The 24097-nt window shown below is 41.8% G+C and overlaps 1 protein-coding gene across 1 annotated transcript; it reads left to right on the top strand.

Annotated features, from left to right (window-relative positions):
* The first annotated feature begins 3954 nt into the window (after positions 1-3954).
* On the top strand, positions 3955-13558 carry FGF3 (fibroblast growth factor 3). Its single transcript, XM_068684581.1, has 3 exons — positions 3955-4743; positions 6345-6448; positions 9466-13558. Exons 1-3 carry the CDS (start codon positions 4506-4508, stop codon positions 9796-9798), a joined length of 675 nt encoding a protein of 224 aa, XP_068540682.1. The 5' UTR covers positions 3955-4505; the 3' UTR covers positions 9799-13558.
* Positions 13559-24097: the final 10539 nt, after the last annotated feature.

Here is a 24097-nt window from a genome sequence, read left to right as displayed (position 1 = left end):
GAAATTTTTGCTTAATGTTTCTGCATTCATTGTTTTGAATATTTTCATTCAATAAACCATTAACAGATTATCTTAGAACAAGGGAAAATAATTTTTCTAGTAATAAGATTGGGCCTGATCCAAATTCACATGCATTAAATAAAAGGCTCTTAGTGAATTCATGGACTTTGAATGAAGGATTAATCCCTCAGTCCTCAGCCAAGGAAACTCTTGCTGACTGTAACTGAAATTTTCTAAAGTAAGGAACTTAGGCATTTGCATGTCGATATGAATAATCTATAAACAACAATAATAATATTTTTAATAATAACAAATAATAATGATTTAAGTAATTTAAAGTAGTATTTAATGATAATCATTTTAAATGCATACATATAACAGATGACATATATATATAGCTAGATCACAATGATATCAGTAAACCACACATGCCTTTAAACTAAGTATGGAGGCTTATAGCTTATAAATTCTAAATGAATTTACTGTCTGAAGTGTAATATAGCAATGATTCACATCATAAGTATAGAATGAACTGTACCATCCTCTCTGAAGACCTCAGATTGATTTTACATAAAAGCATAACAAGTAACTATGAAAATGAAAAACATAAAGAGGGAACTGATGGCATGCCTGTTATGTATTTAATGTTTCCTTCAGAGAGGTCTTTGCATCTATTTACCTTTGAAATGACCTAAATCTTACTTTCTCCACCTGAAAAAGCATCCTAAACTTTGGAAGCTGTGAAGTTACTGCCCAGAGCTCTCCTCCTCCACTCTCTCCTGCTTTTCGGGAGTTAAGAGTGTACAATCCAATAAACAATATTGCCTACACATATAAAGGTGGGTAATGTGATGCTGTGTGGTCTGGAAAGTCGTTTAAACAAGATTATGTTCACAGGGTGCAGAGTAACCTCACTGGGAAGCCACAAAGAAAACAAAATATAGCTGAACAAAATCAATTGAATTTTATAACCTCTGTCCAACATCAGCAGCAGCAGGTGAAAGCAAACTGCAGCAGGCAAGACAGTTACGTTCAAAAGATGGCATTAGCTCAGTCGCTAGCAAACACCTAATCATCACCGAGGCTGTTTTCCTTGAGACCTTCCCACGGTCCACGTTGGAGCTAGGATGGATTTTTAATTGGTGAAGGAGGGCGATTTTTCTGCTGGGGGCTCCACCCACCGCCTCGGTATTTATTGCTCTACAAATTGCAACTTCCCTCTCGTTAGAGCAGGGCAGCCCGTAAATCTCAGCCGGGCAGCGAGCTGCGGGCGCGGCGGCGTTGGACCGCGTAGGAAGAGCTCGTCCGGAATCACGGCACTTTTAAAGCTGATTCATTGCAAAAACTTGGCTAGTATTTATTTTTTTCCCCTTCTGGAGAGGAGCTTTCAAAATTTTTACATTGTTTTTAGAGGCTTACTTCTATGCAATACCCGAAAAGAAATATGCACTGCTTTGTCACAAAGCTCTTGAACGTGTATATCGGAATATATCAGATAAGAACACAAGTGCCCTGCGTGCTCTGGAGTAGGAGCGCGCTGTAAGAATAAAAACATCTGCCTCAAATGCTCACTGTTACCCTATGACTTGCAGGGAAAATGCTGCCTTTATGGCTTAACCATAAGAAGGCTTAGAAATATCCCGTTAGCAGGATCAAGCATAAGGAATAATAGATACCTAGCATGTTCTACTTAGAGTTACACATTTCAAGCGAATTAATAGATCATTATAGGTAGTAATTCTGATTTAGTTACATACGGTCTAGAGCCTGTTCTCCCCTCCACTCTAAGTAACAGGCTTAAACTGCTCTCTGATTATTACTTTGGGGCTACAAGAAGCTTTGGGGCATAATTAAAAATATTTCCAGAAAGGATCGGTAGACCACATCTGACGTCCCACCCTCTGATAGAATTAGACCACATCAAAGGGACCCTTTTTGTTTTCAGAAATGGTCACCAGACAACTTAAAATATACAAGAGCGGGCTTATGTTTTATTGTATAGATGTCTGACTAGAGCAAAACGACTTAAGGTTGCTCGCTATTCAGTGTTGTACCAAGTGAGACGAGGTAGCTACAGCCCTTTGATATTTCAGTGGAGGTCGTATTCATTTCATTTGAAAGGGAACCATTAATGACAGACCTATAAGTGTTCCCCTCCCTAATAAGTAGAATACACATCGCTTGGGAAGCCCGTCTGTGTTAGATGCCCAGGGCGGAAAGATTTGTAGATGATGGTGCTAATTATGAAAATGTGATCAAGATGGAAGCAATTTGAGCAAAAGTCATTAACGTGTTACTCTTCCACCCACTAGTCTTTTTGGTTTATTATTGCGGTGGGAGGCGGGGGGGGAGGCTGTGGGAAGGATCTTGCGGGCTTGTTTTTTTTCCGAGAGCTGATGAAAAACCCCCCGCAAACCCCGACCCGTCAAATGTCAGCTGCGCACGGACGGGGCGATGCGCGGGGTGCCCCAGGCTAGCTGGGGGCCGAAATGGCCCCCCCAAGGCAACCCCCTCGAAGGTCATTTCGGGGGGGGGGGCTGGCGGGTTTGGCCCGCATAAGAGCATCGCCCCACATGCACTGCGAGAGCAGGGTCCTGCCCTGTTCCGTTTTTTTTTTTTGTTTTTTTTTTTTTCTCATTATTATTATTATTTACTTATTTTTAACCAGACCCGGTGCTTTAATTATTTTAATTCCTAACCGTTTACTTTTACTTAAACGTGCTGGAACTGCATTAGTGCCTGGAAGTGGCACTGCAGAAAAAACAGCAATAAAGAATTAATTGTACAAACATTTATCATCCCCAGATCAAACTCGCCTTGTGAGGCTGGGGCTTAACTGGTGGAGAAGAAAAGGGGGAGGAAAGGGTGGTAATGGCGGAGAGGGGTGCTTGTGGGTTTTTTATGTGTTTCCTTTTATTCCAGACGGCTGTATAATGAAAAGCCTTTTAGCCTTGGAGAACTACTAAATATTAAGCACAGCTTAAAATAGGGAGTAGCTTCGAGACCTTTTCGTCCTCCTGAGGTGCTTTTAAGGAAAGGTCGTATCCCTTCGCTTATTTTCCCACTAGTAAAAGCTTCCTTTTTTAACTTGTAAGAAAATCCTCTTGCTCTACGTAGGAATGCCCTTTAAAAATACTTTATAGACCTCTACATGTTCACCGATACTGGGGAAAAAATTTATATCGATCAAGGTCAAACGTTTGAATTCTGTCGTGACTCACTTCAAAGGTGTATTTGTGTGCCCTTCGAGCACATTAATACTAATTATCTCTGAAACACTTCCCAAAACTCCTACTGCCTGTTTCAGATGCAAATCTAATTAACGAGCTGCCTTTGAGTAACACACAGGGGCAGCGTAATTCACCGAGTTGTTGAACCTTTTGCCTCCCTTTATATTTATTTATAGGTAGCTCCATCACATTTTGAAAGCGTAGGCAGTCTTGTGAAGCTACATGGTAGCGAGTGCAGATCTGCTACAGCTAATGAGACTTACCAGGCACCAAAGTTAAGAAAAAGGATTAGCTCCAGCTTTTTGCAAATGCGTCCGAGGACGTACACGACAACTTTTTGCTTTCCGGCCGGGCCCTACTTTGTTCGAGCTAATTTGGAAATGACTGTATCTTGAAGACCTGCCTAAATAACGGGTGTTACTTGTAGCCGTGAACTGACTGACTTAGTAATAACTGCTTGCTTTCAACACCGGGGGCAAAGCGGAGGGGGGTGGCAGAGGGTCCCTGACCCCACTAAAACGCTCTCCCACCGTGAGCCCCCCAAGCAGCCGGGCGCTGAGCCCCTCTCGGCGGCTCCTGCGTTTAACGTGAGCTTTTCCCGAGGCCGCCTGCTTCGGGCACCGGTACCCCGGGCTGGGCAGGGGGCGGCTGAGCCCCGCGGGGGATGCGCGGGGCGGAGGGCGGCGGCCGCAGCCCCCCCCGGCGGGGGTGTGAGCGTGGGGGGGTGCGTGCGGCGCGCCGGGGAGAGATGCTGCGTGTGTGTAATTTTATCCACGCTGCACTCTGGGAGTTCACACGAGCCCGATACCTTTTGCCTCCTCTGCTTTGTATCAATTGGTCGCAGATCGGGCTATTGTTGCAGGAAGCGGCTTTTATTTCTATGCTCTGCCGATCAGCTATTTTCCCCGCGGTCTCCTGCCGAATTTCAGTGGGTCTCTCCCTCTCCCCCCTCCTCCTGCTCCCGGTCTCTCATGCGTGCCGTCTGGCTAGCTGGAAACCCAAGGAGAAGGCTGATCGCGGCAGCTCCATCTAACACAAACAGCTGGGACTCCTCGGTGGCCTTTGCCGATGTCTATTGATTTAAGTAAATCTGAGACAGATAAAAGGGCCGGAGCGAGGCCGATAGGAACTCGCCGATGCTTCGCCACCCGGACCGGAGCGCGCTTCGCCAGCCCGGCGCGCCGCTAGCGAGACGTCCCTGATGGGACCCCCGGTGCCGCTCGCTCCAAGCCTCCGTCGCCCCAGCAGACTGCTCGCCGCGGCCATCATGCCACAATGCTCGTAATTTGGATCTTGCTCCTGAGCCTGTGGCAGCAGCCGTGCGCCCCGGGCCCGGCCGGAGCCTCCCCCGGCGACCCCCGGCCGCGCCGGGATGCGGGGGGCCGCGGCGGCGTCTACGAGCACCTGGGGGGAGCGCCCAGGCGCAGGAAGCTCTTCTGTGCCACCAAGTACCACCTGCAGGTCCACCCCAACGGCAAGATCAACGGCACCCTGGAGAAGAACAGCGTCTTCAGTGAGTACCGGGCGCACCTTTCCCCGGGCAGGGCCGAGCGGGGAGGGGGCCGCCCGCCAGGACCAATTGCGGCAGGGCCGGAGGCGATGCCGGTGCCGGGCCCGCAGCGGGACAGGGCTGCTCCCGCTCCTCCTCCTCTTCCTCTCCTTCTCCTCCTCCCTCTGCCCGGCGGCACCCCGGCTGTGGCAGAGGGGCTTGGTCCCCGTGGGACCCCCCAGCCCTGCTCCCTCCGCATCCTGCCGCGGTTCCCCAGCCCCAGCCCCGTCCGTGAGCCCGGTGCTGAGCCCCACCGCCCCCCTCGGCGGGCTGCAGGCTGCCCTCGTCTCTCCCCGGCTTGCCCATCTCCCGAGGGGCTCCCCCCGAGCTGAACCACATCTGCCCCCTCCGACATGTGCCGGGGATCGGTGGTAATTGAGCTGAAACGGGATCCGTCGGGAACAGGGGGCTTTTTTGGGGGGGCTTTGGGGAGGGAGGAGAGCGGGACTCCGCGCCCCGCTGCCCTGGTGGAGCCCCGGGAGCCCCCGCACCCGGCCCCGCCGCCCCAGGAAGCGTAAATCCCGGCTGGTGACGGCACGCAGAGACAGGGAGACCTCCGGGATCTGTCTGAAGTCCATAAAGGAAAACCACTATTTCCTAGAGGAAAACCCCCTCGCTATCAAAGCCCGGAGGAGACATCCTTCAGCGGCGAACCGGTGGCTGATTCAAAACAGCTGTACCCAACCCAGCCCAACTCTCACAGACGTGGTCGGGCCAGCAACGCCGCTCTGCAAGCGGGACAAGCACCCAGCTCTGGTTTATCATTGCCCAAAGGCAGCAGTGGGCTTGGGTGCCAGGCTCACCACCGGTACCCAGCTGCATCATCCCAGAGCTGGTGGACTGAGAGCAGAGTTTGAGCCAGAGAGCCCTGTGCTTATAGCATGGCCCCCAAGCCACTTGTGCCATCATCAGCATGGTGGCATGGTTGGCTGGATGTAAAGATTTTGGCAGGTATTGTGCCAAGGGTATCTGTGATACCCTTCCAATGTTTGAGACCCCCATCTTTGATGGCCTGAAACATCTCCTGTCTTTTAACTTGGCTCAGACAGTCATATTGTCCTTGTCTGGAGAGCTATGCTGACCTCCTAACTGGCAAGTTCCTTTCACAATTGTATACGTGGCTCTGAAATGCTCTGTTTTACTCTCTGGAGACCTCAGCAAGGGCTTTGTCCTGAAATGGACCGCTTTGTGACTGGTTTCAATAAGTCAAGAGCTCTTGTGTTCCTAAGCATTAAAGAGGATTTAAACTTTCTTATATACATATAGGATTAAGCAAACCTGTAGTTCAGTGTCAGATCTTTTTCATTTTTGAAAGAGTTCAATCTCAATCAGACATCTAAGGGATTTATTGTTGAGATTATCTCAAACAATTCCAACATCCTTGTTGTTTTACATTGTTTCAAATAATAGCCTTGTTTAGTTCATACGGTTGCAGTATGATTGTGATGTGAGCAGGTGATAGCTGTGAAATCATACTCTGCAGGTAAGCAGTCATTCAAAGAGATCTCAGAAAATTGCATGTGATGGGGAACAACAAGAAATCTCACAATTGTTTCTGTTTCTAGGTATCCTTGAAATAACAGCTGTTGATGTTGGGATCGTTGCCATCAAGGGCCTGTTCTCTGGCAGATACCTGGCCATGAACAAAAGGGGCAGACTTTATGCGTCGGTAAGTTTCAGTTAAGCCTCTGGCATATGCCTGTCAATTCCTGTGGGGAGAACAGGTCCAGTGGGGAGCACTGATTTCTTTTAAATTAAAGTTTATAGAGAAAAGAATTAAATCTTTTTCATTTTTCCTATAATATTTTATAACATATAGATATAAAAATATATTTTGTTATAACAGATTTCTGTCTGGAATTGTTACAGGTAACCTGATCAGTGTACTTTACAAAGTAGAAAGAAGATATATTATTACTTTCATACTGCCTGTACAGCCAAAAGCAGAATAATGTATTCAGCAAAGGTATTTCATGTGGCCAGAGTGCTGAGCAATTGTGTGCACTGATAAAGACCTCAGGAGCCAGCCTTTGTGGTGCAGAATATCCACCTCTATTCAAAATGCTCCTATATTTATATTCACTACAGGTCTTGGACACTAGCAGGGCATATAAATGTTGAAGATTATCCAGAAGCAATTGAGCATCTCTGTTACGGGAAACCAACCTACCGAGAGGAATTTCTCCTCACAGAGCATTTGGCTGGACAGAAAAAGAATTCACAGGGACTAAAAGGCAGGGCTATAGCAAGGAAAGGAAGTATGAGGAGGTATAAGAACATAAAGGTGAAAATAAACACCTTATTCTACTCCTTTAACTTTTGTCTCGATCTTTGAGGTAATATCTGGGCTCTGCTCTTATTAGTGGGAGTCTTGCCCTCTCAGCCCAGACAGTATTTCCCCTCAGTGAATAAAATACTTTAGCTTAGACTTCTTTACACTCAGGCACATACGAAGGCCTATTAGCCAGTGTGTATGCTATACGTATTACCTACCTACTTGAATTTCTTCCAGCATCTTTGATTACAGCCCCAGCAATCTTGTGATCTGCCACTGTGTAACAACCATACTGTGCAGTTTCTCCAGGAATCCTGTGGCAGGAAAGCAGATTTGAAAAGGGTAAAATATAGCTATGTGAAGTCTTCTTCCTCCAAATAGTCATTTTATGTAATTCTGTTGATTTGAGCGGCATAATGCATTCTCAAGACACGTGGGATTTTTCCTTGTGAGTGCAACTTAGGTAACACAATCAACTCAGTCACCTTCCCTGTTCTAATGTATTTTATTCCTCCTTCTCAAGAGTGTCATCCTCATAGTGTTTGCGAACCAGATTCTGGAACGTGTCTCATGATGCCCACTAATTAAAGGGCCCCTTTCTAAAGATGAAAGTTCTCTGCTGGTACTGAGCACCAGGCAATAAACAATTTTGGCAAAGGACAGTGCAGCTGAAGTGGAATGAGGACATACTATCTTTGCTGTGCCAGAGCTGAGGCTGACCATTGCTGACTGCTATGCCTCCAGTTAATTTTAATTAAAAATGGGTGTCCAGCTCAAGTTTGAGACAGACTGTTTCAGAGCTGGAGGGACAATTCAGGCACAGCTATTGAATTCCAGCTTTTTTCACAGAACAAGTAAAGGGTGAGGGCTAAGCTCAGGAGAAGCTTCCTGGTTTAGCTTGCCTAGAAAAAATGGCCGACTACTTCATGGGTGTTACTATGACAGGAACCTGTGCAAGCCCCCCGTTTCAAATAAGTCTGACTTCTTTGGGGATAATGATACAGGAAGCATTTTATGAAATGGTACTGGAGTAACTCAGTTATCCCTTGATATCACCAATTTCCCCATGTCAATAAAATGAGGTTGTTGAGTCTGCAGAACTCTTTTGTGTCCTTAGTACATTGTGATAATCCTTGAAGTTTATCTTCTGTGATAAATCCTCTACAGCCAGATCTGAGGCAGACAGCAACAGAAATCTACCTACATATGGTAGTTGCATGGGCTCCAGCACCACAGCATGTGCAAAATGTTGTCCTCGCAAGGAAGGGCACTTCCGTTTTACAGCTGTGAAACTGAGACATGTGGAGTCTTTTAAAATCTTGTTAAATGCCTATCAGCATTTCTGGTGAGCGAACAGCATTAAAGACATGTTGCTAATGGAGCCTATGGCTTTTCTGGCCCCAGCCTGGCCACCTGTGCCCTCTCCAAGTCCTCAGAGAGGCCTGTCTAAAGGTAAACCTCCATAAAGACCATGATAGCAGTTCCCTTCTGCCTCTGTGCCTTACATGTTAGATACTGACGTCTTTATCTCACAGACAGAGCAAAGACAATTCTGTAGTTAAGAAAAAGATGTACAATGTCCTTTGAAAAAGATGTACATGTCCTTTATTTGTACTGCTTCTACTGCTCCCAGAGAGGAGGAAGGAGTTCCTCATGCCAGGTTTTCTCTCAGTTGAGAGAAACTCAAACCGTCTCACACACGATTTTCTCTCAGTTGAGAATATGAGGAAAGTTGGAAAGTTTTGATAGATCATGTAAAATGTGAGCCCTCAGGATGGGTATGTACTCTCCCTTACAGTTTGTGATAAAGGAGCAGCCTGGCATTTTGGAGGAACACACAAGTGGGCAAGGTGCTTTCATTTTGTTGTGCTGAAGTTTCCTAAATGTGTTTTTTACAGCTCAAAACATTGCAATAAACTGGTTACAACCACCACAGGTGTATTTAGCTACTAATATACCAACTAAAGTGTCACATTATATACTCAACTACAGAATTTTCCCTTTTTAATGGCAAAGTTTAGTAGGCCGCAATTAAATCCTCCACCCCGCTCACAGGCATATTTAGGCCTGTAAGCACAAACAAATTAAATTTACAGCTGAACAACCAGCAGAGCTATTAATTCCTACTCACATGCCATTTTTTGTTTTCAAATTGTTTGTTTCTGACCCACAGAGTACTCTTCTGCTGGTGAGAGCGGGCTCCTCACCGCACTGCAGCTCAGGCCCAGCTCTTCTGAGGGAGGAAGAGCTGCCTTTGGTAGCACCTCTCTGAGCTTTTCTTACCAGCTGTTGCTGGACTTTGCCTAAAACTGAGCCAAGTCTTGCAAATGACTTTAGTCCAATCTGATTGAGGTAAAAGAGAGCTATGACCTGAATAGCCTTTCCTAATCTTTGCCGTGTTTGCTTTCCAGGAGAATTATAACACAGAGTGTGAGTTTGTGGAGAGGATCCACGAGCTGGGTTACAACACTTACGCATCCCGTCTGTACCGGACTGTACCCAATGGAGCCAGCACAAAACGCAAAGCCAGTGCAGAGAGACTCTGGTATGTCTCAATCAATGGGAAAGGACGACCCAGGAGGGGCTTTAAAACTCGCAGGACACAGAAATCCTCTCTCTTTCTGCCCAGAGTATTGGATAACAAAGACCATGAAATGGTCCGACTGTTCCACACAAATACAAGATATCGAGAGAGCCTCCTGAGGCCTCCCAGTAAGAACCAGCGAAGAAGGAGAGGACGCTAATGGGGTGGGGGGAGCTTGTGTTGGGACTGGACGTGAATGAGAGTCTTCAAAATACTACTAAAAGAAACTAACAGCTGTGATTGTATGGCAAACATTAACATGGGCGTCTTTGATACACTGTATAATATACCTGAAAGTCACACCACTTACTTTTAGCTGTTTTAGAATTATTATCCATGGTAAAAAAGATGTGAGATAAGCTAAGGCACATTCAAATGTAATTTAGTTTTATATAATAATTCTGTTGATGGCTTTCACATTTTTCTTTTCTTTAAAAAAAAATAATTGCTAGTATTTTCACTCTAGCTCACCATAGGGTACTATCTCTGTGACTGTCCTCCCAGATCATATGAACTTTTTACACTTACCAATTTTGTGTCTACAGAGGAAGCATAGCACTTTCATGGCTCTTTTGGCAGTTGCTCATAAAAGACTACATTCCTATTTGTATGGAACAGAGGAATCAGAAAACTGGTTTATTTTGTACCTAACATATATTTATTTTTATTATATGATCATTTAGTATCAATTATTCTTTTTCCTTGACCATTGAAGAAACCTGAAACTGTAAGCTACTTTAAATTTTTCAACAGACCTGCACATTACTGCAGTATTTTTGGATTTGTTTAATTAAAATATAAGACTCCTGATCTCATCATTCAAATAAATAAATGTTGGCAAGGTGGCGTTTGCATTGGCCAAACATTAGCAATATACATATTTACCATTTGATAAATCATTTCCTAAAATAGGTCCCAAGTATGATGTGAAAGCTGAGCTTGTGGTATTGACTGAACTTGTGATATAGAAAAATTTGGCACTGAGGATGAGAATATTTATCAAGGACTTTTCTTTAGCTGAGTTTTCTACAGGAATTTGTAGTTCTAGGTGAAATATGTAAATACATTTTAACTATTTGGAAAAAAAACTGTCACGTTGAACACACAAATCTGTAGTGAATCATCAGTTTAAGTTGGCTGCGGTGTTCTGCCTCTCTTTTTAAATGCCTGTTATTTTCCTGAAGTAGTCTTAAACTGAAAACTGTAACTCTAGACTAAGATTCATGATCTTGAGTTCTGGTTCATTCCACGAAAATCTGTTTCTATACATTTTTATACTCTTGTTCTGGAAATTAATTTTTGCAAAGCTGAGAGGAGTCCACATTACAAGTTTAATTTTTAGCAAAGGGTTACATTTTAATATTTTCTCTGAACATACCAGAGACGATAGAACAATAGAAAGATTTAGATGCACTTGACAAACACAAATACTAATAATTTCAATGAGATTTGCCCTGTGTTCTTCACTTCCTAGAATTAGTCTTTGATACATCACAGCTGGAGAAAAGAGAAACTGTGCTGAAATAAGCATTCAACCGGAATTTAACAAAAGATCTGCAAGTTAAATACGACATTACATGGAAACAGAGAGGTACAAATCCCATTTGAAGCTATAATGACATGAAGGTCTTCTTATGGGCTATCTGCTGAATAACAGTATGATATTTTAATACCCATCAGTGAAATCTTTCATCACCAAGGGGGGAATTTTGTGAAAGAGAGAATTAAAATTAATACATAAAATGACTTTATTAAGCCTAGCAGTCATAGGTTTAGTACTGCTTACATCCCTATAAATATGAACACCAAGAGGTGTCTTTATACCAAAAAGTATACTCAGTTTTACTTCCACCTTCGTGGTTTTTTTGTTTGTTTGGTTTGGTTTGGTTTGGTTTATTTTTATTTTTTTTGTAATATTCCAACAAAGGAAGAAATTGTGTTTGAATAAGAAAATCAGATTATTATTATTTTTTTAATCTGCTTACCAATGACATGCAAAAAGACACTGAAATTATGTACATTGAAATAACATAAAGTGGTGCACACAGAATAGATCTAGGTTTTAAATAGGTTACAGGTAATGGTGCACTGTGTTCCCAATTTTTTTTGCTCTTACAAAATAACTGAAAATGGAAATGGGATCTGCACAGGACTAGACAGGCAGCACGATGTTCTCTAAATCAGGAGCCAGTGGAAAATCTGTGCAAAGTAAAGAGGATGTTCTTGTTGAAATACTTTTCATTGCAGACATTCATTGCTTAATATTCTTTTAGTAACCTTTAATTCCACAGTTCTTAGACACAGACAGGCTGAAATCCTATTCACAATAATTATCCCAGCTGCATCCTATAACTCATTTTATTTCTTTGGGCCAGAATCTGATAGGATAACTTAGCAAAGTTTCCATACACTTGCTCATTCTCCGGTGCGCTGCTCTAATGATTCAAGTTCTGTAGCAAAGCTGACAACATTTGAAGTTTCTTCAGCTGAGGTGTATGGTGCTGTCTGAGCTGGGACAATGTGGTAACTCCTCACTGAATGAAAATAAGAGGGAAGAAATTGGTTGAGTGCTTGATGCAGTTGCCCTTCCAGATTCATGACATTTTGACTTATAGCTGAAACAGTTTTCCTAATCTATTTAATCCTTTATTCAGCCCATCATAGCTCTCAAACTGCTCAAAACTCCATGACAAATATTCTGGTCTTTGGTGGTTGTGTTAGTACTTTAGTCATCCTCTGTTCATAAAAAGCAATGGTTGTTTATGAAACATAAATTGCTACCCCATTTCGAACAACTATGTTACAAGGCATGAATTATTTCCCAATTTACTCACACGTTTTTCTCCACTTTCTCAGAGTGGATTTTCTCTCTCACTGAGTGTCATTCCTCTGTCATCCTGAGATTCTTTGTTTCACCACTTGCTATAGATCTGGTACCTGTTTCCACAAGCCTACACCAAGAAATAATGGTGCACCCTGTTTTTACTAGGAAACTGCTTCACACTTATGCCCCCCAGCACTGAATATTTAAAAGTGATACTGGTGATGTTTCTAAGATAATCTTATTTATTTACACAGAACATAAAACCGTTGTTTTCCTCAGTCACAACAAGCATGAAATAATTCTGGAGAAGATTTTTTTTGTGAGTTTTTTTTTTTTAATGGCAGTACATAGGCCCAAGCCTTCCCTGTTTGCTGCAATCTTTTTTGTGAGTTCTTGAGTTTCCGGCTTTACTTCCTGATTTTTTTTTTTTTCCTGTGTTTCTTCACCACTGCACAACCCTCTGCAAAACAATAAAACAATAAGCAAAGAAATCTTTTTGACCACACATGCCTTTGATTTGGATGGTTGCATGGACCTGGTTTTGGAAAGGGGTTGGTATTAGTTCAACTGTTTGGTTGACAAGGCTTAACTCTCCCTTATTGTCTGAACCAAGTTACTCTCCCAGATTTCAGAAGGTTTACTCCCATCCAGAACAGTACAGGCTGAAATAAAAATCTAGAAAGCAAAGCTGTTATTACACTGATATTAGTCATCATCTGTTTGATTCACAGCCTCATCAGTAATTATGAGCTCAGAGGAGCAATCAAGTGAATATATTTAATATTGTAGCCAGTGAGGGCAATATGAGACATCACAAAACAATGTCCTTGAAAAGCCTCATTGAGTTACAGCTAAAACCTTTGCCCTGTGCACCCCGCCACAGTTATGCACTGAAGTCCAGAATCTCCCCCTCAGACAATAACCTCAGAAAATAAAGTTGTTAATGATGCTGATGAAAACTTTGAATCTTAGTGCTTGTTTTTATTTTATATAAATGATAAGATTCTTCATATTTATATGTATATGTATTGCATATTTATATGTATTTTTTCTCTGAAAAATGTATAATCAATGGCATTAAAAGTGAGAAATCCTTTCTCTGGCCTCAAAAACTCAAGGATTATACTGAAAGCGAGTGGTTTACAATGTACCTCTCTGAAAACACATTAAAACAAACTAAGTCAAACATTTCTAAGTTTAGCAATCATGAAACTACTGAATGTAATATACATACAGAAAATACAGTTACAGGTGTGTGCCCAAAGCAAAGGATTTTCTATATATTTTTATACTCCTGGAATTAAATATTTCAATTTTAATTACCTGTAATGTTCTTAAGGCCTTGTAAAAAGAGACTTTCAATTAAGACCACCATTTACATGTTGTTTGCCTGCAGAATTGTTTTCTAAGAGATAAACTTTTGCAAGGAGATCAGTGTGCCATTCTACCAAACAGATCTTGATAAGAACTGCTGTAATCTATCTTTTCAAAACAATAATCTGTGCTCAAAAGGGCCTTACCAACAGCTCTTCTTCTCCTTTAGGAATGCAAGCTATTTTTATCGGTAAAAAATACAGCATCTTTTTACTGGACATAAAAACAATCCTTTACTGGTGAAATACACTATCAAAGAAACAAACAAGTAAAACAGCATGCAGTGGGATGAAATGCATAAACTCTTCCAGGTTCAAATCTATCATGTTAGAATATTATTTATGGTAACAGCCATTTAGCACGTACATAATACAAGTTAAATGTGATACCATTTCCAAGTGAAGGAAGAACAAGCCCTTCAGACTTCGCAGGTAAAAATCTGATGCTGGAGTTTGGGCTTCAGGTTCTGTTGTGTGGCCCAAGCTGATGTGGTGGTCTGGGGAAAATTGAGATCTGTCTCCACACTTTGTTTTCCTGGCTCTGGGATGCAAGTGATCATGACCTGCCTGTGCTACAACATGGAATATGGTTGTGGTCACCAAGGGTCTCGTCAGCCTCTGTTCCTTGTGTGGGGAGGTCACAGACAGTGGAGGGACAGTAGCATGTCAAATACAGGAGACTGCAAAGAGTGTCTTCTTCCAAACTAGATCTGGACAGATACTACTGCATTTTCTTGAGCTTAAAAAGTGGAAGTGAGATGACATCAATCACCCCTTGGTTGCTTCTGGTCCTGCCGGCATGTCACCACAGCTCCAGGGATGGAAGCATTATTTTTTCTTTGTTCCAGTAATGGCATTTTAAAAAAGGAATATGGATTCTGAGCTTTTGCTATGCTAATGGCATATTGCCATTTTTTTCAAGTGAGGGATTCTGGAGTACTTTGAGTCTTCTGTAAATTCAATGCAATGAACCATTTGGGGCCCATGTGAATAAAATGGTTATTTTTTTGTAAATAAAAAGTGCCTTGGTTTTTGGGTGTACAGTTTCTCAGTTGAGAGCACTGCCCATAACTATAATGCTGGGAAGGTTTATTTCAGCAGCAAGAATTTGTAGAAAAAGAGGGAGAAAGAGAGAGAGTATATGTGCTAAATCTCTACGAAAATTTGGGAAATCTGTACCCCTGTAAGAACTAAAAAACACACCAGAGCCAAATAGCTTGGATAAGGCAGTATTTTCATTAGTTCTGTGTATCTGCTTCCTTATCTGTTGAAGAAGATTTCTGTTCTTTTTTCTTTATTTTTTACTGATGAAATGTTTTGCACAGTGGAAGAAAATGTGTTGAACTGATTGTGAGTTGCTTTCTTTTAAAGCTGTCTTAACCAGTGTCTTTGAAGTTTGTAGCAGTGCTCAAGTTCAAATGTCTCCTGTTTCCTTTCAGAAGGTTTGAAGGATTTGGGAAGGTGAACAAGCAGATCTATAATTAAAGAACAGTTGATGGTAACTGTTCTCCTTTGTTAGCATTCTCGAGCCACCTCCAAATTTAGACAGTTAAAGAGAACTCTATCCTGTTTTAGTTCTGCAATAGTTTAGATGCCACCGATGCATAGCAGAAGACTTTCTGAAATCCAGGGTGCATCCCCTTTCTGACCACAAAAACAAGCTCAGAGTCTTCACATATTAAAGAAAATGCTGTGTTTTCCTACAGTAATAATCCTACATGCTGTAGGATCTTTATTGCAGTCTGAACTGTTTAGATTTGAAGAATAGTGATTTATCTGTGAGTAGAATTTAGAGATACTCTGATGCTAGTGAAAAAAAAAAAAATAATAAGAAGGGTGCTAGGAAGCTATTAATCATTTAGAACCAAGGAAAGGATTGCTTGTGCATGAGTCTCCTGCAACGTCCTGCGTAGATCAGATGTTGGTGAGATAATAAACATTAACAGAGTGGCTATGGGAGACATCTCCCCAAATTTACTTTTTACAGTTCAATTATTTAATGCAATTTCAGACATCTTCACAAATTTGCTTTTTACAGTTCAACTACTTAAGGCAATTTCAAGTTCAGATATTCAGGTTTGTGAGCCAGTTAAATCTCTTCAGGTATAATGAGGAGAGTTTAATTATGATATGCTGGATGACTTCAAGAAAACTTTGTGATAGACTTTTAAAAGAAACTGTCACCAGAGAGATGAATTGGTCACCCAGCTTTTCAACAGAGAACTGACTCTAGAAAGCTACATCCATAGTGCTCAACTATGGCAGGAGCACCTGAAGGCCTGGTGCAGCTGGGATCGTGCACCCCTTGGAGAACCAGAGCAGAGAGCTCCCCATATGCTGGCACCTGTCTAAAATTGTAAAAACAAAACAAAAGACTAAGAAGGTATGGCTCAGCCAAGTGCCTAACACAGGTGTTAGCTACAAGAAAAGTGTTAGCTACACCTTCCTTTTACATTCCCACTAGAAGTCACACAAACGTTACTTTATGCCACCAGAAATGAGGTAGTCTGAAAGAAGCCTGCAGACAATCTGAGACAGTAGCACTAGAAGTTAGGTGACATACATTACTCTGTGTGGAATAGTTATGGTATGATAATATATGCTTGGTTTATACTGCTCAGACAATGGAGTCTCCCAGGCATGTGTTGCTCAGACCATGAAACCAACTGAAAATTTATCCTTAAATCCTTAGACATTTTTTCATGGCAACATGGGTCTAAAACTACAGCAGCAGAAACTGTGTTTATTTGTGTCCCATAGTCTGTCTGCTCAGAGGATCTGTTAGCCATATTCAGTAGGGCATATGGAAAGAAAACCCTCTGGATCAGATTAACCGTTTCTTTCCCCAGTTCTGAATGATGAGCTCATTGCATCTCCAGTGCTTTGCTGTTCATGCATTTCAAAAATAGCCATAGGAAATTGAGCTGTTCCCAGATCTTCCCAGAGGGAGTCTAGGATTCTTCAGAACTGAGATTTTCCCTTTAAAAAAAAAAAAAAAAAAAAAAAGTTTCCTAATGTAAATGGGTCAGGGTAATCCCATTTTTTCCCCCTTCTGAGCAAACTCAGCCCAATGGTTTCTGACCAGGGTCAACTCTTTACTCCTTAGTTCTTCATAAGGGATGTGACCAGGCTAATGGCTGCTTGTTGTATATCTCCAAGGGGCTGCAACAAACCCACAAAAAAACAAAACAAAACAAAACAAAACAAACAAAAAAACACTTCTGAAAGCTCATCTGTGGGCAAATATAAGGCTTCAGCTGCTGGAGAGAAAGATAGCAGGGTCTGAACTCAGGGCCTACATTTGATTATGTAGCCTTTTGTGTTTGTCACTATGCAAAGAGATCCTAGGGCAAGAAATGGAGTCTGATCAGGTTAAATACTTCCTTGGGAAAAAAGGAAGGAGACAAGTCTAACTTTCCTTTAATACCTTTTTCTAAAAGATTAGCATGGACTCTGCCCCATATCTCAGTACAAGGTAAGATTATTTTAATGTAAACTTAATACTGCTTCCTGTTTTGAACTCTAACAAACATTGGGATCTCTACAAAGAACAAAAACTAAGAAAGCTTTCTTGATAATAGATCCGCATGAAAACTTTTGTGGTTTTGCAGTGACATTGTTCTGTCTCATGGCACAGGCCAACCACTTCATGTAACTTCTTTTCAACAGAAAAAAAATCCTATATGCTACATTTTTAATGATTTTTTCATCATGACTCTGGTGAGATGAAAAAAAAACCACAACATATTAATTAAAAAAAAAAATCTTATAAAAAATAACCCTTATAAAATAGTTCAATTTATAAACTGCATCTTGCATTTGAATATTGGAACAAGGTTCCCATTTTAAAGGTGAGTTAGAATGATAGGCAAAAGTATGCTTTCCTACTAGGTTTTGGAGCAAATCTAGGTTATGGCCTATGTAAAGAACGTGTATAGCTAAACAAAGTAAGAAATATATTTTTAGAAAATAATGAAACATTTGGTCAAAAAGCTGTGGAAAAAACGAAGGACGCTTTTTGCCTCTTCTCTATGCAATCTTGACAAAGCACTCAGACAAGAAACATGGACAGACTGAAATACAAGCAGAGAAGGTTAAGAAAAGTGTTTTACACTTTGAGCTGATGTTGTGGTGCTGCTTCCTCCATGAAATTATAGAGAAAATGGATGAAAAGTAAAGAAAATTCCTGCACATACTTCCAGGAATAAAGCACCGTGACTGAGACTCGTAAAATGCATTTTTACGCACCAGTGACAACGTTGACTTGCAGATGTGATACTTCAAGTTCACTTAATTTTGAAACAAACTCATATTAATTTTTTCATTTGGTTTGACTGTTTGTGATGGCAAGCCAGTAAAATGTTTTAACAGTTTTACAACTGTTTTACGATCGTGTATTCAACTTTGGTGACATGTACATTTGCACCTGAAGACCCCATCAGAAGAGGAGTTCATGTTATGCAAGACAACAATGCAAGGAGATGCACAGTGTTTGTGGGAAGGCTCTTGAATCATCTGATGGCAACCACTAACCCATCATGGCAGCCACCTTGGGCAAGAGCCCTGGGCACAATCCTGCTACCGGCAGAGGGAGCAGGAGCTGGCAAAGCTCTGTGCACATCTCACACATGGTGGTAGGGAACCAAAATAAACTGCGTGCAAGACCAGGAAACAGGCTAATGTCATCCTCAGCAGGAATCGTGACTTTGCAAGAGTATGTGCAATAGAAACTGGTATTGCATTTCAGGAACTTGGCTCAACTCTCCAACCCTGTTGTATTTAAGCTGCTGTTCCACATTGGTGCTTGTGAAAAGCAGGATTTTCAATTAATTATATATTTCAGAGAGGAGTAATGGCCAGTTTTCTTGCTCCTGTAAAGATATAAACCTGCACAAAGTTCCAGGAGCTCTGTGATATCTCTTCCTCTTTTTCAAGAGAAGTATTTAAAGTAAAGTGAAGTTTTTCCCCTTTTGAATAATTTTATGCAAAATTTTGTATTTCTTCAGTACCATTATGAGAGGGAAAATTGTTTTGGATTCACCATATTAATTGCAAATTGATTTAATGGGTCCTGTTACTGAATCTGAGTAACTACAGTTTTGAACAACTGAGATACTTTTCACTGTAAGCAATAAATACCAGGGATAGAACTGTATTATAGGAAACAGAGACTATGACTGAGCTTTGAATAATCAAGATTCTAGTTTGTATCATGTGTACTTTGGCAGCAGCTGATTCCTATAGAAATAAAAAAAGTAAGAACATGTGCAAACTGCTGTATGGCACTACTGACACTATACTGACACTACCACTGTGACCTCGTCAACAGCTTCAAGGTTATCATCAGGAGAGTCTTCAGCTTTTTTTTTTTTCTTTTTTCTTTTTTTTTTTTTTTTCCTGGTTGCATGTGAGTTGCTAAGATTTATTACAATCATTGCAAGAGGACACCTGCTAAATGTCAAAAGATTCCTGGGAAACTTCAAGTGTTTTGTTAAGGCAAAACTACACCTTTTACACCACCTTCAGGAATTCAGCTCTGTGGGCTACAGCCTATTTTTCATTATTTGTACATGCTTGAAAGCAGAAACATAACCACAAGTTATATGCAGAAAGATATTTGTTCTCTGAACAAATTTCTAAGAAGATACAAGTTTTGGTTCTTGGGACTGCTGGTACATATCATACCCTATGTTAGTGCCAGATCCTTGTCTGAGGTCAATTGGCATTGCTCTACTGGCTTTGGTGTAGCTCTGAGGATTCACAACCTTAAGCACTTAATCAGGTGGCTCAGCACTTTCTGAAAGTATCAGGAAGAATTAAATTTAAACTTGTGAAACTTATCCTAAACTTTTCAAACATGGAAAAATAATGTTCAAATTTCAAGAGGGTTTCGCTTAAATTTGCCGTACATCTCCTTTGGCTGTGTTGCAATGTTTCTCCCCTACATCATCGTTTTATTTTCAGCTCAGCAATTCTCTTTTCTTTGAGCGATGAAACACTGCCTGCTTTTCAAGACTAATATATGGCCCCTGAGTGAAGGCAAGGCTGTGATTCAAATCAAGAGTTCTGTTGACATTATAATCCTTTGGAGCACAGCTGGAGCATTTCATGAACGGTAGCAAAGACCCTCCATTGATTTACTGCCTTGGTATTCAATCAGGAGTCCATGTTCTGTGTCGTTAGCTGCAACATACAGAAAATAACTCAGTGAACTTCTAATTACAGCATTTAGCTCCTTGCCTATCTTGTAAGAGAAGATTTGTGCTATATATGAGATGCTGCTGCTTTTATGGATTCTCCCCTATTTTTATAGCAATAGGGCTTCGGGTCCTAAGAAGGTCCTCTGGGCTATAAATGGGATATACACCAAAGTTTCTCCCTGACTCTTCCAAACAGACAACTGAGCAGACAGTGGCAGGAATTTTCATGCTTCTCCCCCAGCCTCTGCACCTTTTCTTTGTATTCCTGGTTTGCATCAACTTTACCTGCCATAGCCACCCCTCAGACACAAAAAAAATCCTCGTTGTTCCCATGAGAGCTGCAAAGGAGACCCTCAGCTCCACTCTCCACAGCATGTATGAGAGCAATTTCGAAGCCGTGCTCTTTCTCGTCTCGCCCCTCGTTCCCAGTGAGAGAGCACGCGTGCTGCCAGCCCCCACCAACCTGAAGATGAGAGTTCCCTAGATTGTTTCCAGCTTGCAGCGCGAGCCCCGCTGAACGAATAGCACTTACAGTATTTTGGGGTAGTGACTCACAAGAAAGTCATGAGTGCCCCCTTAAGAGGCTGTCTGAAGCCCCTGGTAAGAAATGTTTTGTTTTTTCCTGTTTTCGTTGTCCAGGCTGCCTGCAGATATTTCCACAAGTCTCGAACACGTTTTTCTGAATTCACTGCCCAAGAAACAAGATGCACCCTAAAAGGCAATAGCGCAGAGACACAGATCCCAGTCTGACAACGCTCCTGGTCTCCATCACCCCTGTAGAAATAGTCAGAACATATAGGCATTCTGGTCATCACAGCGGGTGCTGTGCCACCCAGGACCAAAGCCAGTGATGCTCTGGAATGCCTTTCACCTGTGTGCGTCCCTACCAATTCCAATTGTAATTCAGGCAGCTGAACTGTCTGGGAATTCTAGGGTTTCTTGGCAGACCCACTATCAAGTTTGTCAGTCATATTTTCACCTTCAGAATCTTTACTGACCCTCTCAAAAATAACATGAAGTAGTCAGGGATTATTACCACAGACACTTGTGTCTCTGACAGCTTTGAGGTTTAATGACTCGATCAAAGGTGGAGAAAAGTTGGTATCAAAGCAAGGTTTGGATTCAAGAGCTCCTGGGCTCCAAAAAGCCATAAGATTCTGAGGTTTTGAGTGTTATATCTAGACTGAAAGACAGCTGTGAAAAGGAAAAAGTGGTTTGTGTGCATTTATTTGTCTGAACATGAGGCAGGAGATACAGTGCATTAATAGAAGGTGGCGCTTGCTCATCTTTTTCATTCCCAACATTTATTCTGCAGATGCCCTCATGGTGGTTCAAGCCCTAGTAGTGTCTGTGTTTCCAAATTTCCTTCTCTTGCTCAGCCAGAGCTTCAGCTGCTCAGAGTTCTGCTATGGCCACTCTGTGCTAGTCAAGCCCTGCACTGGTGCCTATCAGGGCATCCCAACCCCAGGGCACAAAACTTTCTGAGAAATCCTTCATAGGTCTGTCACTCTTTGATTTGGCCTATAGTATTAGTGATTTTTAGCTGTACTACAATTGCTCAGATTTGTATCACTACAGAGCTAGCATTGCATGAGGCATGAGGAAGATCAGTTGTAATATCTCACTTTCAGAAAATATAAAGCTTTCTAGTCCACATACTGTTAAAGACAAAGTGTAAGTCCTGCAGAAGTTGAACGATTCTATGAAAATAAGCCAGCCATGAAATGTGTCTATTATTGCTGCTTTGAAAGTATTTCTTAATGTTATTCTTGTCAAACAAATAACGTACTCCTTAATATTCTTTTTTCTTGGAGCTTTGATTATAACTTAGTGAAAATCAGCTGGAGGGAGTGGGGGAAGAACACTGATTCAATCAGTACAGGATCTGACTTTAGTGAAATAATGTCATGTAAAATAATGAGGTTTATGACTGCTTATTTGGTGGGGCTGGGGTTATCCAATGGGAGAAATACTACCAAAGTCCAGTGAGATATGGTTACCAGGCAGGAATCCTGGGAGATTCTGTTACCACACAGGAATCCCATGAGACAGTATTATCAAGCAGGAATCTGTAGTATTCAGTTCACCACAAGGCAGTAATATTAGATTTTTAGAATTAAATCCTGTGGTATCTTGTTTTATAAGAGTTGGCACATAAGGAAAAGAGAAAAATGCAATGGAAGAAAGATGTTTCTCTGGAATCTGAACTGGAAGCCCTAATTGTTATACCTATTCATAGCAGAAATAAAATGTCACAGATCTTCCTCATCATCATGAGATATTTTTACTAAACATGGTATCAATCACAGATTAGTGATTTTTTTTGTTTATTTGTTTAAAACATTGTTACAAATACAGATCTGTTCACTAAAATGCCAAAGCATGAATGCTATTGTGACTGTTTTTTGATTGGTGTGACTTCTGAATTTTCTAATTTATAATGGGTTTTGCTTTTATCATAACTAGTACTACTTTATAAATGTGTAATATATGCGAATTAATAAAACAATATGTATTTTTCTCATTATCTTTGTAGTACCTGTAACACTGTTATATTTGGCAAGATGTGGCTGGAGATTTGCTTCAAGGGTACCTAATTTAATCTCAACCTCTCCCTAGAGATTGGCTACTACACCTGTAAGACTGAGAGACTTTTGCCAGAGATGGACTAAAGCTGAGCGAGCCTGAAGGAGGAAAAAAAAGCTTGGTATTCCCATTCAGTCACAACAGGTAAGTCTGAATGCTCATCTTCTTTTAATTGCAGCGTTTTGCCTACTTGTATCACGATACAGCTTTATCAGTGTTTAATCAGATAAACCCTGATCAAGGACAAAGTCCCCTTAGCATGGAAAGCGTTTAGCGTGAAGAGTAATGGACAGATCAATTTTGTGATTAACCTGAACAAAAGCTGAGTGTGCATTAAATTAGAACCCAGTACCAGTTTCCAGATCTGCTTTTAATTCATTAGTACTTCTAACCAGATCTGCTCAGGCAGAAATCTATGTTGCAGCTGTGCTTTGGAGTAGGTCAAAATCTCACACAGCTCACACCTCCATACGAGCAGAGTCAGTAACCTGCCAGAACAAACTGTCCCTCCAACGTTTATCTTACTGAAGAGGGAGACAAGAAAACCAAGGACTTTAGGTGAGAAGCTAGATAGGAGAGATGGAAAACCAAGCAGTGTTGAAAAGATCACTGATAATCCATGCTGGGAAATTTAAAAGGTCAATCATTGAGGTGACAAGCACAGGCACAAGGATCAAGGGAGTGCAGTGGCCCCGCAGATGTCATGGCTGCTTGGATGCAGCCCCCTGTGGGATGCACAGCCACCCTTTCCAAGAGCCGCGTCCTTCTGGCTACGCTAACAATGAAGGTGTTACCTGTGGGACAGCGTCAGGTATTCCCAGTGCTTTTCAAAGCTGCGGAAGGACTTGTCTCTGGTATTCAGATGTGATTACAGCAAGCTGAAGAAAAAGAAAAGGAGGTGACAGGAAGGAATATAAAACTCAAGAGGCATTAGCCTGTTTGTGGTGTTTGAGGAGACGTTTGCTTGAGTGCTTGTGAACAAGAAAACAGGCACAGCTGAATAGCAGGCTTAAGAAAAGTCAGTTTAGCTTCAGAAGAGGGTGTACATATACTGATCAGATCTTAACCCTAACAAAACATAATCAAACAATGGTGTGAGCATGGAAGATGTCTGAATGTGCTAAGTGGACCATCAGAAAACATAACACCTGTAGCAGGGATATTTGTGACACAGAGTTGCTAGAAAGATTACAGAGGGAGATTACTGGTAATGGCATATGGAAGTTACTGAACCCACACATTGGAGAGATGCAAATCACAACCACAGCGCTTTTGTGATAAGGATTTCAGCTCGGTTTGGGACCATTAGCTCACATACCGTGGCCTACCCAGCAGCCCTCAGGTGCTAATGGCTTGCAGTCCCAGTGGCAGCAGGGCTGTAGCACCCAGCAGTCCTGGGATGGATGAGTCCCTGGGGTCTCTGTGGGCACTGTGGACTCAAAACACCTCTGCATGCACCTCTTTTGCTCAGTGCAT

This window comes from Anas acuta, chromosome 5, assembly GCF_963932015.1.
Source record: "Anas acuta chromosome 5, bAnaAcu1.1, whole genome shotgun sequence".
NCBI classification, from domain to species: domain Eukaryota; kingdom Metazoa; phylum Chordata; class Aves; order Anseriformes; family Anatidae; genus Anas; species Anas acuta.
Note: the sequence above shows the minus strand (reverse complement) of the source record. Positions and strands in the feature narration are given on the sequence as shown.

Excerpts from the sequence above, each read along its gene's own strand:
- FGF3 (XM_068684581.1), top strand. The coding sequence starts at position 4,506 with ATGCTCGTAATTTGGATCTTGCTCCTGAGCCTGTGGCAGCAGCCGTGC. Across the intron at positions 4,744-6,344 it reads GGAGAAGAACAGCGTCTTCA|GTATCCTTGAAATAACAGCT; the intron begins GTGAGTACCGGG and ends TTCTGTTTCTAG. Across the intron at positions 6,449-9,465 it reads GGGGCAGACTTTATGCGTCG|GAGAATTATAACACAGAGTG; the intron begins GTAAGTTTCAGT and ends TTTGCTTTCCAG.